Here is a 13738-nt window from a genome sequence, read left to right on the forward strand (position 1 = left end):
GCATTGACAGTCTCGGGTGGTGGAATCAATTTGGTTTCACCATCCACCTTTTGTATGTACTTCCTGAACGCGTACAGACTCTCTTTTACAATTTTCAGTTCAATGGTGCTTCCACCAACAGCCTGAGAAAAACTTTGCTTTGGCATACTTTCTCCCTGAATGGGAGCGTTGCTTTCGGCTGTCGCGATTTTGTCAAAAAGACAAAAAATAACAGACAAAAATTCTTGTCGCCAAGACAAATGAATGGTATTTTCCTGCCCCGTAGGGCGAAAAACTACTGTTAAACAAACAGTTACAAAAATGTCTCACAATAACAGACGTAAAAGAACTCACACAGACGTAGCAGCAAAGATATTTGAATCAAGATATAATACTCCAAACACGAGAAAACGTTGAATGTCGTAACATTTTTATTATGATCACTATGGATCTACTTTACATAGATGATACAAAGACAAATACAAACAGATGTACAAAATGTATGAGTTCTTTTTTAAAAAATTTTACGATGTTTTCATAAGAGACAGAAGTGTGAAACAGAGAAAACAAAGGAGAAGAACGAAAATGGAGCTACTAACCCTAAAAAGCGAAGGAAAAATAAGTCAAAGGAACGGTCAACAGAAAATAAAAAAGAGATAAAAAAAGCCAGAAACTAATAATGTACAAGAAGAGGAGGAGAGAACGGATAAAGATGTGAAATACAAGGGGGTTTTGATAAAGTACGAGAATTGCGAGCAGATGGAGAAAAAAGTCGAGAGGTTGGAGGAAATAATAAGAGTGAAAATGCCTGAGAAATGTGTTGAAAAATGCATTTTGATACATGAGGAAAACTACTGGGAGTACTTAAAAGAATTTGGTGAAAATATAACGAAACGGATATGGTTGGTGGAGACACCCTCCCCCCCCCCTCTAGAACTGATTATTTGCAGTTGTTAAAGACGGACGTAACAATGATTAATGGAAGAGTATTTCAACTTTTTGAGTTGCAAAACCGTTAAAGTGTTTACATGACGTTGAACGTAAAAGTGAAAAACTGGATAAATGTAACCACCCGACTTCGGGGATCGAGTGGACATTGCGCCTCATTTTTTTTCATTCTTGCATATTATCATTTTATTTTAATTACCCCGATTTTATATTTGCGTTTTGTACTGTCTTTACGTTTTGTGATGTCTTAAAAACTTCTTTGTATAGCCCTTTATGGATAATAAAGAAATCGGTATTTCGTTTGTTTTTACGTTCTGAGATCAAATTCTGTCGAGGTTGACTTTGTTTTTCATCCTTTCGGGGTCGATAAAATAAATACCAGTTGAGCACTGGGATCGATGAAATCGACTTTTCCCCTCCCACAAATTAGAAATCAATATGATTATTATTATTAAACACAACTACTGCTGTAATTAAACGTCTAACTAGATAATGTTGAACAAATGAAATATTTTCAAACGCTTCTCTCCCCTGCATAAAGTAGACTAAACTGTTTTTTTTTTCTTTTCACTTCAGGTTATTGCCAAAGATTTTAAAAAGTCAAGGGATGAATAAGCCAGTTTCTTACGAGGAACGCTGTCGGAACCAGCTTCAAGCAATGTTAAAGAACGACATCAAAAAAAGTGGTGGAAACCTCAATTTCTTATATAGGCCCAATAATAAACCTATACACAGTCCGGTTCACAACCAAATTCAGAAGGTATTGTACCTTTTGCAAAACAAACTCTTCGAAGAATGTGCTTCAGAACTCAGACGGATTGACTTACCAACACTGCATGCTATCCTTAATGACATTCCTTTTAAACTACTCTACGAGTCGATTCCTTTGTCTCTTCCAGTTCTTGATGTGCTCTACACTCGGCTATACCAAAGCACTACACCTGGATCTGCCTCATGGCGTCTACTCTCTCCAGATATGCTTGTGCCAAAGTTGATTCTGTTTTTTGCTGAAGAATGGTTAGCTTCAGGGAAGGGTGGGAAAAATTGTAACGGTTATTTTCCGGCATGCCGAAATCTTTTGTGGATGGCTTCCACAGTCGACACATCTTTGGCTGATAGTCTCCGAACAGCTAAAGTTACTATGGAATCTAATATTGAAAAGCTGGGTAAACACGGTTTGGTTGAATGCTTTGATGGATCCTTGAAAAGTTTGCAGTCTTCGTTACAATTTGAGATGAACCACATGATACAACAAATGAAGCAAGCTTTAAACTTACTGAAAGAACAACGAGGCAAAGATTTAACTGATACTATTTCCGAATCAGCACACCAACGACTTCTGCAAGTAAGAGATTATTATTATTATTATTATTATTATTATTATTATTATTATTGTGGTTGTTGTGAAGTGGCAAGCTGGCAGAATCGTTAGCGTGTCGAACAAAATTCTTAGTGACATTTATTCCGGCCATTTACGTTCTGGTCGACTCTGCCTTTCATACTTCGGGGTGATTTACCTCCTCCCCACAAATTTCAGGCATTGTGCCAATAGTAGAAGGGATTATTATTGTTGTTGTAAGGCGGCGAGCTGGCAGAATCATTAGCACACCGGGCAAAATACTTATCAGCATTTCGTCCATCTTTATGTTCCGAGTTCGAATTCTGCTGGGGTCGACTTTACCTTCCATCCTTTCGGTGTCAATAAAGTAAGTACCAGTTGAACACTAGGGTCAATATAATCGATTTGCCCCTCCACTCAAAAACTGCTGGCCCTGTACCAGAATTTGAGACGATTATCATTACTGTAAAGCAGCGAGCTGGCAGAATCTTAGCGCATCGGACAAAATTCTTAGCGACATTTCTTCCGGCTCTTTACGTTCTGAGTTCAAATTCTGCCGAGATAAACTTTGCCTTTCATTCTTTCGAGATCGATGAAATAAATACCAGTCAAGCATTGGGGTCGATGTAATCGATTTACCTAAATTGCTGGCCGAGTGTCAAAATTTGAAACCATTATGGTTGCTGCTGTTATATCGGTACAGAAGTTTCAGACAATATTTTACAGTACTTATTTCTGTTGAAATTCTGTCGGGCTTATCTTAGCCTTTCGTCTTTCAAGGCATCAAAAAGCAATGCCACTCATATACTAGAATCGATTTACTCTGGGTCCTAAATTTGAGACCTTGTGTAAGTTAGAAATCTTCATTGTTACTACTGAAATTGGGGCAAGCTGGATAGTAAATCAGTCAAAAGTTTTTAGAGTATTTAGTCACGTACCTTAAGATCAAATCACACTAGGATTTTCTTTGCCTTTCATTCCTCGATCTCCTTTAAAATAAATACCTTATCAACTTAATTGCCTATTCCCTTCCACAATTTTTAGGGTTTATGCTGATTAGAAATTATCATTGTTGTTACTCATGAAAATGGATGTGCAACAGAAAACATGCCAAGAGTAATGCCGTATTTAACTTAATGTCTTGATGTTCTAAGCTACCGCAACCTAATTTTCTAATTTATATCTCTGCGATCGATAAAAAGAAAGTACCAATGATACGTTACAACAGTCTCAATTATCGTTGTTTCTAATAGTTTGCAGTGGATAGTCACAGATATTTAAGTATCGGACTACGTATCTAGATTCGTTTCTTCTAATGTTATGTTTGATAATTTTGTCAGTCGATAAAACAAACACAAGCAATACGAGGGTGGGCATGGGTGTGTGTTTAAAACATTCGCTTAGTAACCAACAGTTTCCGTATCTGATGCCACGGCTCGACACATTGGGCAAGTATCTTTTGTCTTATCCTTGATAGTTTGTAAGAGGAATATGATAGAAAACAATCGGGTAGAAGCCCATCGTATATATGTGTACATACCTTTGCCAGTATACATCAGCGAGAGTTATCATATGCATCAATGAAAAACTGAAAACCAGTGATAATCACTGGCCACTGTCACCGATAGTGAACAACTGATTGGTTTGTTGGAATTCTGTAACTAACGACACTATTATTCAATACCTACGATATAAAATAAATATAAATAATATATTGCAGCTAATTCATCTCAATGTATCTCTTTCCGGCGAATAATCTGCAATGTTGTTAAATATTCGCACTTAAAACAGCCTTAGATCAAAATAGCAATGTGTAAAATATAATGTATGTATAGACATGGAACAACACGGCTGTATTGTTTTGTCTTGGAGAAGTCTCTCTGAGATATGTGTGTTCTTTGACCAGAACACGGGTAGATTGTCAGACACAATGTTTCAACTTGATCCTCAGTTACGAATATACTGAACGTTCTGAGTTAATCTGAAAATAACTGTTCGTATGCAGAAATCGGTAAACGAAATATTTACTATTTGTGTGAAAGTTAGAGAGGCTAGAATTAGATTAATATAGGCATTTGAGATTATATGTTAATATAGGGACTTGATCCTTAAATGAAAAAAGCAGCGTACATATTTATTGTGTATAAAACCATGGAACTGCACTAGCTATATTTTGCCCAAGGAAAAGCTCTCAAAAAGACCCCTGTTAAAAACAGGACTCCAAAATTCAGGAGCATAATCAAAAGCGTTTCAGATATGACTATCCCGTTTTTTATTCAAACATTTTATAACAAGTACATTATCCAACGTGTGGTTTTTTGAGACAGTAAGGTGTGATTCTAACAGATTGTGCGATCACGTAGAAGCTAATCCTTATTGAGTATTTATTAGCATCAATCACCATTGGGTAGTGATATAGTTCCAAGTGAGCCTCCGGAACTGACATTGCTAGGGTTTTTAAAGAAAAGCATGACTGTTACAGAATATTGAGATACATGTGGGTTCTTTTATCTATAGCTTAAGTATAGTGTTTTAAATGAAAGGAGTTCGATGCGATGTGGTTTTGTTTAATTAATTACCTATGATAATAGTATCTAGTCTGAGTAATTTGTTCCTCGACTACTTAATGTCATAGAAACCAAAGACAAGTACCATACCAGTTAGCCGTATAATCTATGGATGAACACATACATTTCATACCGGCCTAAACGTTGCAGCTATCAATTTTCATTGGTTAATTATGCAATCTTCAATAGTTTTTGGACACACTATCACAATTTATTTCTAACACGGCAACAATGTTTCAATTTTGAGGAATTGCTTTAAGCATTTGTATTGACTTCAGTATATGACTAGTATTTATTTTATTGAATCCGAAAAAATTAAAAACAAAGTCTACCTGACAGAATTTGAACTCGGGAGCTAATTAGAAACTGCAAATAATAGTTCGTGTTTGTTCAACATTACATTGCTGCTGATGTACATGGAACACTCAATTGTATTTACTTTGTGAAAATATTTCGTTAAAAAATTTTGTTTTCTTTTCATTTTTATTCTGATTATTAGCAAAGTGAAATGTTTTTACTGTTCTGTTAGCTGAGCATTTGTGGGATTATTCTTCGGCGATCGTCAGATAAAAAAATAATAATTGCTTTTTTGACGAGTCAAAAAGCTTTGTTACTGGAAATAAAGAATGTAAAAAAATGATGTACATTTCTCTGTATGATTTGTATCAGGAAATGAAAGGACTCCATGATTTGGGTTAGTTTGTTGTTATTTGGCTTCAGAAACGTTGTGATCAGTTAGACTTATGATGGAGGGTGTTCTAAACGTCATCATCTCTTTTTCAGATATATTGTATTTGGAGCTATATTATCCAGTGTCTCCATTTTTAGGATGGTTGTATGCGATTTTGCAGCTATTCTAGCAGGTAATTGGCTTCGGAATTTGGTCCTCTCGGAGTAAATTTATTGAAGAAAACCTTAATTTTATTTTCGTTTACGAAATTATTTCACTTCTCTGGAAACACACGTATTGAATACAACTTTTCTAACGCTTTTGTTACAAAATATTAATATTGATTTCTTATGTAAATCACATTAAATGCCAAGCGAATAGAAATAAGATTAGGTGACGTTTATGCATTTTTATTTTTAGGGGAATTAATGGCTTTCAATAATTTCAGTCGGAAACTAAAACGCTTCCACATGAACTGTTCAGCGAGAATTTACAACGTGAAACGAATTGGTTAACCACCTGATTTTTTAAAATTTATTCTAACTAGATTATGCAAGGAATTCAGAGCGTTGGAATTAGCATTGCCACCTAAAGCCTTCGTCAGGACCCTGTTTTCACACTAGCTTTTATAATTTAAGTTTTTTAATATAAACAATATAAATAGGTAAAGCGAATGTTTTACAACGTAAAGGTAAAATAATTTAAAATGTAAATAGATATGAAAACGCGAAAGCTTAAATTCCTTAGAAAATGTTATTAATCCTTAATTTTAAAATAAAACCGGTATTTTAGTTTTTCTTGTCAAATGAGGGAGCGTTTTTTAATTTCGCAATCGAATGTGTTTATTCACTATGTTTGCTCTCAGAGAAGCAAAGTAATTTCGAAGACGAAAATAAAATTGTTTCCTTGAATAAATATACTCCAGGAATCAAATTCCAAAGTAAAATTTATTTGTTGCTTAGCTCACGTTTAAATTGGTTGCCTGCTTGGAATAATTTCCCTTCAATTTCCGACCCACTCCCCACATAAATTTAGATTGTTACTTTCATATTTTCATTTCTCTAAGTTCCTACCATACCAATCTCGAAATCTTTATTGATTTCTAACCTAGGAATACTGACACAAATTTACGACATATTAGAGAAATACAAGTTTGAGATATTCATGCTTTATTCGTTGACATTAACTATATAATTTTCGTAACATCGAAGCAGGTGTTCATGTGTCTTGTACAATAAGTTGCTACTGTTTGCAATACGGTAAATTGAGACCCCTACAGTAAGGTGGTGTTTTGTTGTTGTTGTTTTTTTACTATGGCTATAGTGTGTCACTGATGGTTGGATAAGAACCAACGCTAGCACATTTTATGAATCAGCAACAATCATATACTGTGGTGTATCAATCCAGAAAAGCCACCCAGCTAGAGCTCTACGCATTTTTATGTACAAAATTATTGTGTACGTGGATATCCAGAGTGATAGAGTAATGAAAGCCAATGCAGAATTCGGTTATTGGTGCTCTTTCATTGCTTTGTATCCATAACCATGAGACTTCTCTCAAATTAACTTGTTTCCGAAATATTTCAAATAGATAATGTGCTGAATGGGGTACGCAAAAAGAAATTTAATGAATTGAAATTTGCTTCTTAGTTGCCGAATGAAAACAAAATCCTAGCCATAATTTTTGTCGATACTTGAAGGAGAAAATTTCAAGAACTGAGATCCTACGAATAGTTGTGATTAATTATTAAATTGAGTGTTACTTGATATTCTACCGAAAGGAAATTATGGTCGTTGAACTTTTATTCCATATCTGTCACTAATATATTAAGGAATTTATGATATCCACCAACCGCAGACGCGCTGCGTATTTGAAAAATATTTAAAAGAATTCTGTATCCACCAGACAGCTAAAGACACAGGGTGAGATGAAATACAGTAAACCTCTAAGTGATGTTTTACCGTACCGTTATAGTCACCTTTATCCTCCTCCTGTTTGGAAATGCTAAAATATATACATTGTGATCGATTCAGGAGTTTTCTATATTCGAAATATATTCCTTTTTGACTAGGGACGAGGTCCCATAGTTTTAAGTTACTTGAGATGGAATGTTATTACATCCATTCTTTTTCAGGTGTAATAATAACGTAAAATGAATAGAGCTCAAGTGAAAATTGACTGTTATTTTTATTTATTATTTTTCTTTTTGACTAAATGGATTAAAAAACATATTGAAGGTTGTAGTAAGTTGTAACATTTATACTTCATCTAAGGACACTGTCACTAAGCAAAGTTTTAAAATGTTTGCTCATCTAGAAATGAAAACTGGGTGGAGGCTGACTTGTTTTATTAATGGGATATTGCTTTCTGGAGAAAACAACCACAAACTAATAGAAATGGGGATGAGGTTGCGTGGTGCATGTGTTTCTTTTTTCGGGGTTTTTTTTTGGGGGGGGGGGACATTTAGTAGGATAGAGGATATAACGAGGTTTCTTTCACGTGTTATGTTTCAAATTGCCATAGAAAACTACATTGCGAGTTTTCTGAATTTACTCGAATATATTGCCGTTATATATTTTATCAAGTCCGAGCAGGTAAATGAAAGGTAACGTTGACTAGAATGGGATTTGAACTAAGAACGTGGATATACGGAAACACACCACATTAAGTAGTTTACAATATTTTACTGCATTTATTCATTTTTGTCCGGTAAAACTTTTAGTGGAATGTCATATGTCTATTGCAAAACTCATATCTTCCATGAAAAAAGTACGATCGAAATTAACTATTGAGGCAGTAGAATGGAAACTGGGAGAACGCTGGATTAAATGGTGTGAAATATTCGGTCTTCTCTTGGGTCTCACTTTAAACCCAATTCTTACCATGTTTGACTTTGATTTTCATCTCGACAGGAGTTAATAAACCGACAGTCAATTGTACACTGAGCTCAATTTATTCAACTGTTCTTTTACAAAACTTGAAAGTGTGCCTAATCAAATGAAATCGATAATTACAACAAAAAGATGAAGTATTACATTCAAGCATTAACTGCGAAATTAGACACCAAAGCACTTGCTGTAATGTTCACGAATCTCATCGTTAGAATTCCTTTTAAATAGAAATGTAAATACATAGACAACCAGGGTATTGCTTTATTAGCCAAATTGGTTATGATGTAGTCATGTGACCAATCAATAATTATATTTAGTTAAACGGAAAATAATCCCTCGCTGCTAAGAAATCAATAACTAAATACCCAATTGGCTGCGAAAATAAATTGAATGTTCAGTGTAATTAAATATTTAAAATGTTTTAGATAATTATTTTCTTTTTGCTTTCATTCTTAACTTTATGCCAGTCAGAATATAAATTTTATCATAGTATCGTGTTTGTGTGTGTGTGTGTTTAATGTATGTACAAATATTCTGCTATATTTGAATAAATATTCTGGAGGTTAGGTATTACCCGTAACGCTGTCGAGTAAAAATTTCATCAGTCAGCTAGTTAAGTCTTCATACAAAGATTTAGAAATCTAGACAGTTAAGGCAAAGAAAAACCCATCGATAAAATGACGTATTTCTAAGCATCCTGTTTACTTCATTTTTCCGCTGAAGTATTTTTCTTTAAGCTTATCAGCAGTTTTCAGAAGCAGAACTCCTTAAATCTTGGGAGAAAAACATTTGAAGGAATGTGATAACAACAAAAAAATAATATTTTCACGTGATCAGAAATAAATATTCGTTTATGGCGGAAATATCAATGTAGTCAAGTGAAATAACAAATGCTGGTTTAGTTTATTATATGACACTTCCGTAATCTATCTTACGGATTTATCTTGTTAATAAACAAAAGAAAACGACACTTCTGAATTAAGAATTTCGTCGACTGACTTGATCCCTTGTGTCAAACTTAATTATTTTCTTAAAAAGACATTGTTTGCTCTGACAGAGTTTGTACTCGGGACATAGCGCTACTAAATACTACAAAGCAATTAGTCTTCAGTTCTTTCTTAACAGCTCGATGAATTTCGATCCAGGAAAGCCAGTCTGCATTAGCGCGGTATACAAGCCAAATATTTTCATACCATACCCTATCTTCCCTAAAGAAAGATACATTGAATTAAAAAGATGAGTTGAGCATGCTCAAGTATCACTTACCTAGGGCTAAACAACAACAAACAACATGTCTGTTCTTGTTACGTAATAATTTTGTATTGTACTGAAATGTTGAACTTCATAAAATAATACATTACTATGGAAGTTAGGAACCTCCACTTCGAGCTGCTAGAAATGCAAGGTTCCTTCAAACTAAACCCTACCATGTTAAAAGATTTTTAAAATCATTGAATTTTGTTTGCCGGAAAATGAGATGGTGTTGGCACAGATAAGTTTTCTTTGGTCATAAGACAACTCAATCACAGGAAACCTATGATTATTCAGCAACCAATCTATGACTTGGTAACTTTCAATAACATCCTTCTTTTCACGTGATGTTAGATGAAAAGGAAATGACCATTATAAAGCATGATTATTACTAAAAAAATACCTTTAAATCTACGCTACAAATGCTTTCTATTTGAGAAGAGACTTGATGTATATTTTTAAAGATGGTAGAGATGGGCACGTCAAGAGCTAAATTTGGAAACTTTAGTACCTCTAAATCTATATCCCACTGATTTGTCTAAATTTTACTAAAAAGTCTTTCTATTGGAGCTTTAACAACCTTCTCAACAAATTCAGATTAATATTAAATTTGTGTCTAAGGTGGTGAGTTGGCAGAATCGTTAGCACCCCGGACAAAATGCTTAGCAGTATTTCGTCCGTCTTTACGTTCTGAGTTCAAATACCACCGAGGTCAACTTTGCTTTCATCCTTTTGGGGTCGATAAAATAAGTACTAGTTGATATTATTTCGACTGGGGTCGATGTAATTGATTTACCTTCTCCCTTACCTCTCAACAAAATAAGTTCCAGAAATATACTGAATCTACACATCCTGCTCCCGTCAACAAAAACTGTTTATTCAAAAGGTAACAATAAATAATAATCATATACAGCTCCATTCGAATGTTGAGCAGTAGAAACAGTAAGTCAATTATTAGTCCCGGCCCTATATGTTAGAACTCAAATCTCGCTGATGACAACTGATATTTTATCCCTGTAAATTGAGGACCATTTGTGCATTGTCAGTGGTACATTTGGTAGCTTATTTTATAAATGTGTGAACGTGTGATAATGCAAGAAGTCAAAATTTAACTATTGCTCAACACTAGATGCTCGTCGGTGTCCAAGGCAAGACATTTAACTTCTTGTTCCAGTCCATTCGGCTATAAGTAGCTATCACAGTATAGAAGGCACATCATAATAGACAATAGAAATGTGACGTTAACAAATGTTTCATTGACTGTCTGTAGTGAATAACACATCACCTGGGGACATAGAACTAGATGTGTTCATGTGTGTGATAGTGATAATCATGATCTCCTTCGTGTAAACATGGAAGCCAAAAGAGTTGCGGAATTTTTGTTTTAGTTTTACTTTCATTTTTTATTATTATGCTTATATTTTCAGTATTTTCCTGATATTTGAAGTAAGCGAACGCAGAGAACGATTTCGTTAATTAAACGTGGCGGTCCTTTAACCATGAGATAAGAGGGAATTAATTGCATAAGATAGGTGGAGCCATTAGAGAGGTGAAGGAAAACGATTTTAATGTAAAATGAAACTAAGTTGGTCACCCTTTACTATTTATTTATTTTTTGCTGCCGAATTGATCACTGCACCGAGCGTTCATCATAAGAAATGAATAATTAATTTGGATTTTTAGAATTCTTCCGCACAACAAACACATTGGAATATTGTAATATAAACTAATTGTCTCTGTTCTTTCTCATTAAGGAGACTCTTTGTTATTAAGATATGCTTAGTGATTAATACAGTAACTCCGTTAATTACGATCTAACTATTAACAGGATTAAACTTTTTATTTTTATCTTAGAATATTCCCAAAATGTAGAAATTGCTAATAACAATTATGATAAAGAATATTAATAATTTCTAATTTTTGGCACTGGGCTAGTTCGGGGAGGAGATATAGCTGATTAAATTGACACCAATACTCGACTGCTAGTTAGTTTATTGACTACATAATGAATGCAGTTTCGGGAGAGATTCTACATAGTTGACTTGCTACAAATGACAGCTATTCTTCCTCAAACCACGCTCTACCGTCTAAATAAAATGAAGGACACACAATGTAATCTAAGAATAATGTATTTTGAGAAAAATAAAGATTAGATTCACAGCCGAAATCTCTTTAATCAATCTTGCTCAATTAAGGATGACCTGGAACTAAACAACAGCTGTAAAATCACCAGAGTCGACCAAAGCGAATTTAAACGTAAAGGAATATAACTGAACATAGCAAGGCATTTTGTTGGCGCTCTTCTGTTTTTATCACTCTACAGTAATAACAAAATCTAAATGCTGTAAATAAAACTACAGAATTTCATAAAAACCTCGCCTGTCAGCTACTTATTAAATCAACTTCTTGTCGTAAACTATGTATTTCCAGTGAATCTAAGGATTTAACCTTCTTAACAACTTCGGTTTATTAGCATAGATAGCTCTTTAATACTCCCAATGTATTTAGTCAGGGAACTAGTTTTGCATTCGTGGTATAATCTTTTCATTTCACTTAACTTGCAATGCTAATATCTTCGGAATACATGGATGTCACATTATCTTATGTACTTTCCCTGAGTTCTGTGTCCATGTAAGAAAGCAATTAATCAGAAAACAGCAAATGCAAGTTCTAATCTTTCTGTCTCAGATTTATCTCAGTAGATTTTGTGATATAGTCATCAACACCATATTGTATGGCTATTTCAAATTTCTATCAACATCATGAGTTTATTTCTGTGTACAGTGATTGATTAGACAAAATTTCCAAGAATGGTGGCTTGCAGTTTCCTACTATTTTACTGTCTTACAATCAAATTCTCTGTCATTTATATATATATGTGTGTGTGTGTGTGCGTGTGTGTGTGTGTGTGTGTGTGTGTGTGTGTGTGTGTGTGTGTGTGTGATTTTCAGAAACACTGTTAATATCATATTTATCTTATATTGTAAATTGAACAAATTTACAAGTCCAATTTGTCCTTAAAAATCTATCTCGCCTTTTAAAGTACTTCATTTTATTTCCTCAGTTGTAGTTAAAAAGCTGATGATGCACTATTCCATATTGTTATGTTCAAATCTTACCGGGATGAACTTTGATTTTTGTATATCCATGATCGATAAAATAATACAACTTATATTAAGTAAGCATATTGCCAAAGTTGTTGTCTTTTTTCTTTCAAATAGTATGTTTCTTTGAGTTTATGGGTAAAGCTTTGTGCCATCTGTGATATGTGCTCTGTGGATGCCACGCCTTATAGCATCTGATCAAAAATGCACCAGGCTAACCATATCGCAGGAAAACCTGACATTGTGTGAGGCAGATGCAGCTGGTTTCTCTGAGCGTTTCGTAACCGAGGATGAGTGTTGAGTTCATTACTTTGAGCCAGAGACAGAAACAATCCATGCAATGGAATACCCCTCCTCACCTGCTCCAAAGAAGACGAAAATGATGGCCTCGGTGTTTTGGGGATGCAAAAGGCAGTGCGTTTGTTGGCCTTCTTGAAAAGGGCTTCACCATCAATACAAAGTACTATGTAAATTTGCTGAAGCAGTTACGAAAAGCTATCAAGACCAAACGCCCAAGAAACTGAAGAAGGCGGTTTTGTTTCATCGGGACAATGCTCCAGCACTCAAGTTCTTGGTTTCAATGGCTGCTGTGCGTAACTGTAGCTTTGAACTTGCTGATCACTCTGCCTATTCTCTCAATTTGGCCCCATCTGACTATCATCTGTTCTCCAACATGTAAAAACACTTGGCTAGAATCTAGTACTGCAGTGATGATAACATCATATCTGTTGTTGATGACTTTTTAGCCCAACATGATAAAAGCTTCATCACCATTGGGATCCAAGCACTGCAACACCGATGGAAAAATCACGTGGACCTCTAGGGTGAGAAATAAACCTCACTTGGTCACATTCCTGGTTGAGAAAATCTTGTTCAGCTTATGAACTTTTCAGCCTACTCTCGTACAACCGGAACCGTCAAAAGGACGATCCCATGTCTTGAAGAGGGTAGAAGGAAATAACAGAAGATATAAATCTTCAACTAAATCG

General features: G+C 34.7%; 1 protein-coding gene across 2 annotated transcripts in view; it reads left to right on the forward strand.

Moving 5' to 3' along the window:
• Nucleotides 1-13738, forward strand: part of LOC106875612 (uncharacterized) — a 226450-nt gene that overhangs the window by 201152 nt on the left and 11560 nt on the right. For both annotated transcript variants that reach the window (XM_052965701.1, XM_014923832.2), the window contains one exon: nucleotides 1504-2272. In XM_052965701.1, the coding sequence (XP_052821661.1) occupies nucleotides 1535-2272 (738 nt within the window). In that variant the 5' untranslated portion in view covers nucleotides 1504-1534. The remainder of the gene's footprint in view (nucleotides 1-1503; nucleotides 2273-13738) is intronic.

The sequence above is a fragment of the Octopus bimaculoides genome, chromosome 2, assembly GCF_001194135.2.
Source record: "Octopus bimaculoides isolate UCB-OBI-ISO-001 chromosome 2, ASM119413v2, whole genome shotgun sequence".
NCBI classification, from domain to species: Eukaryota; Metazoa; Mollusca; class Cephalopoda; order Octopoda; family Octopodidae; genus Octopus; species Octopus bimaculoides.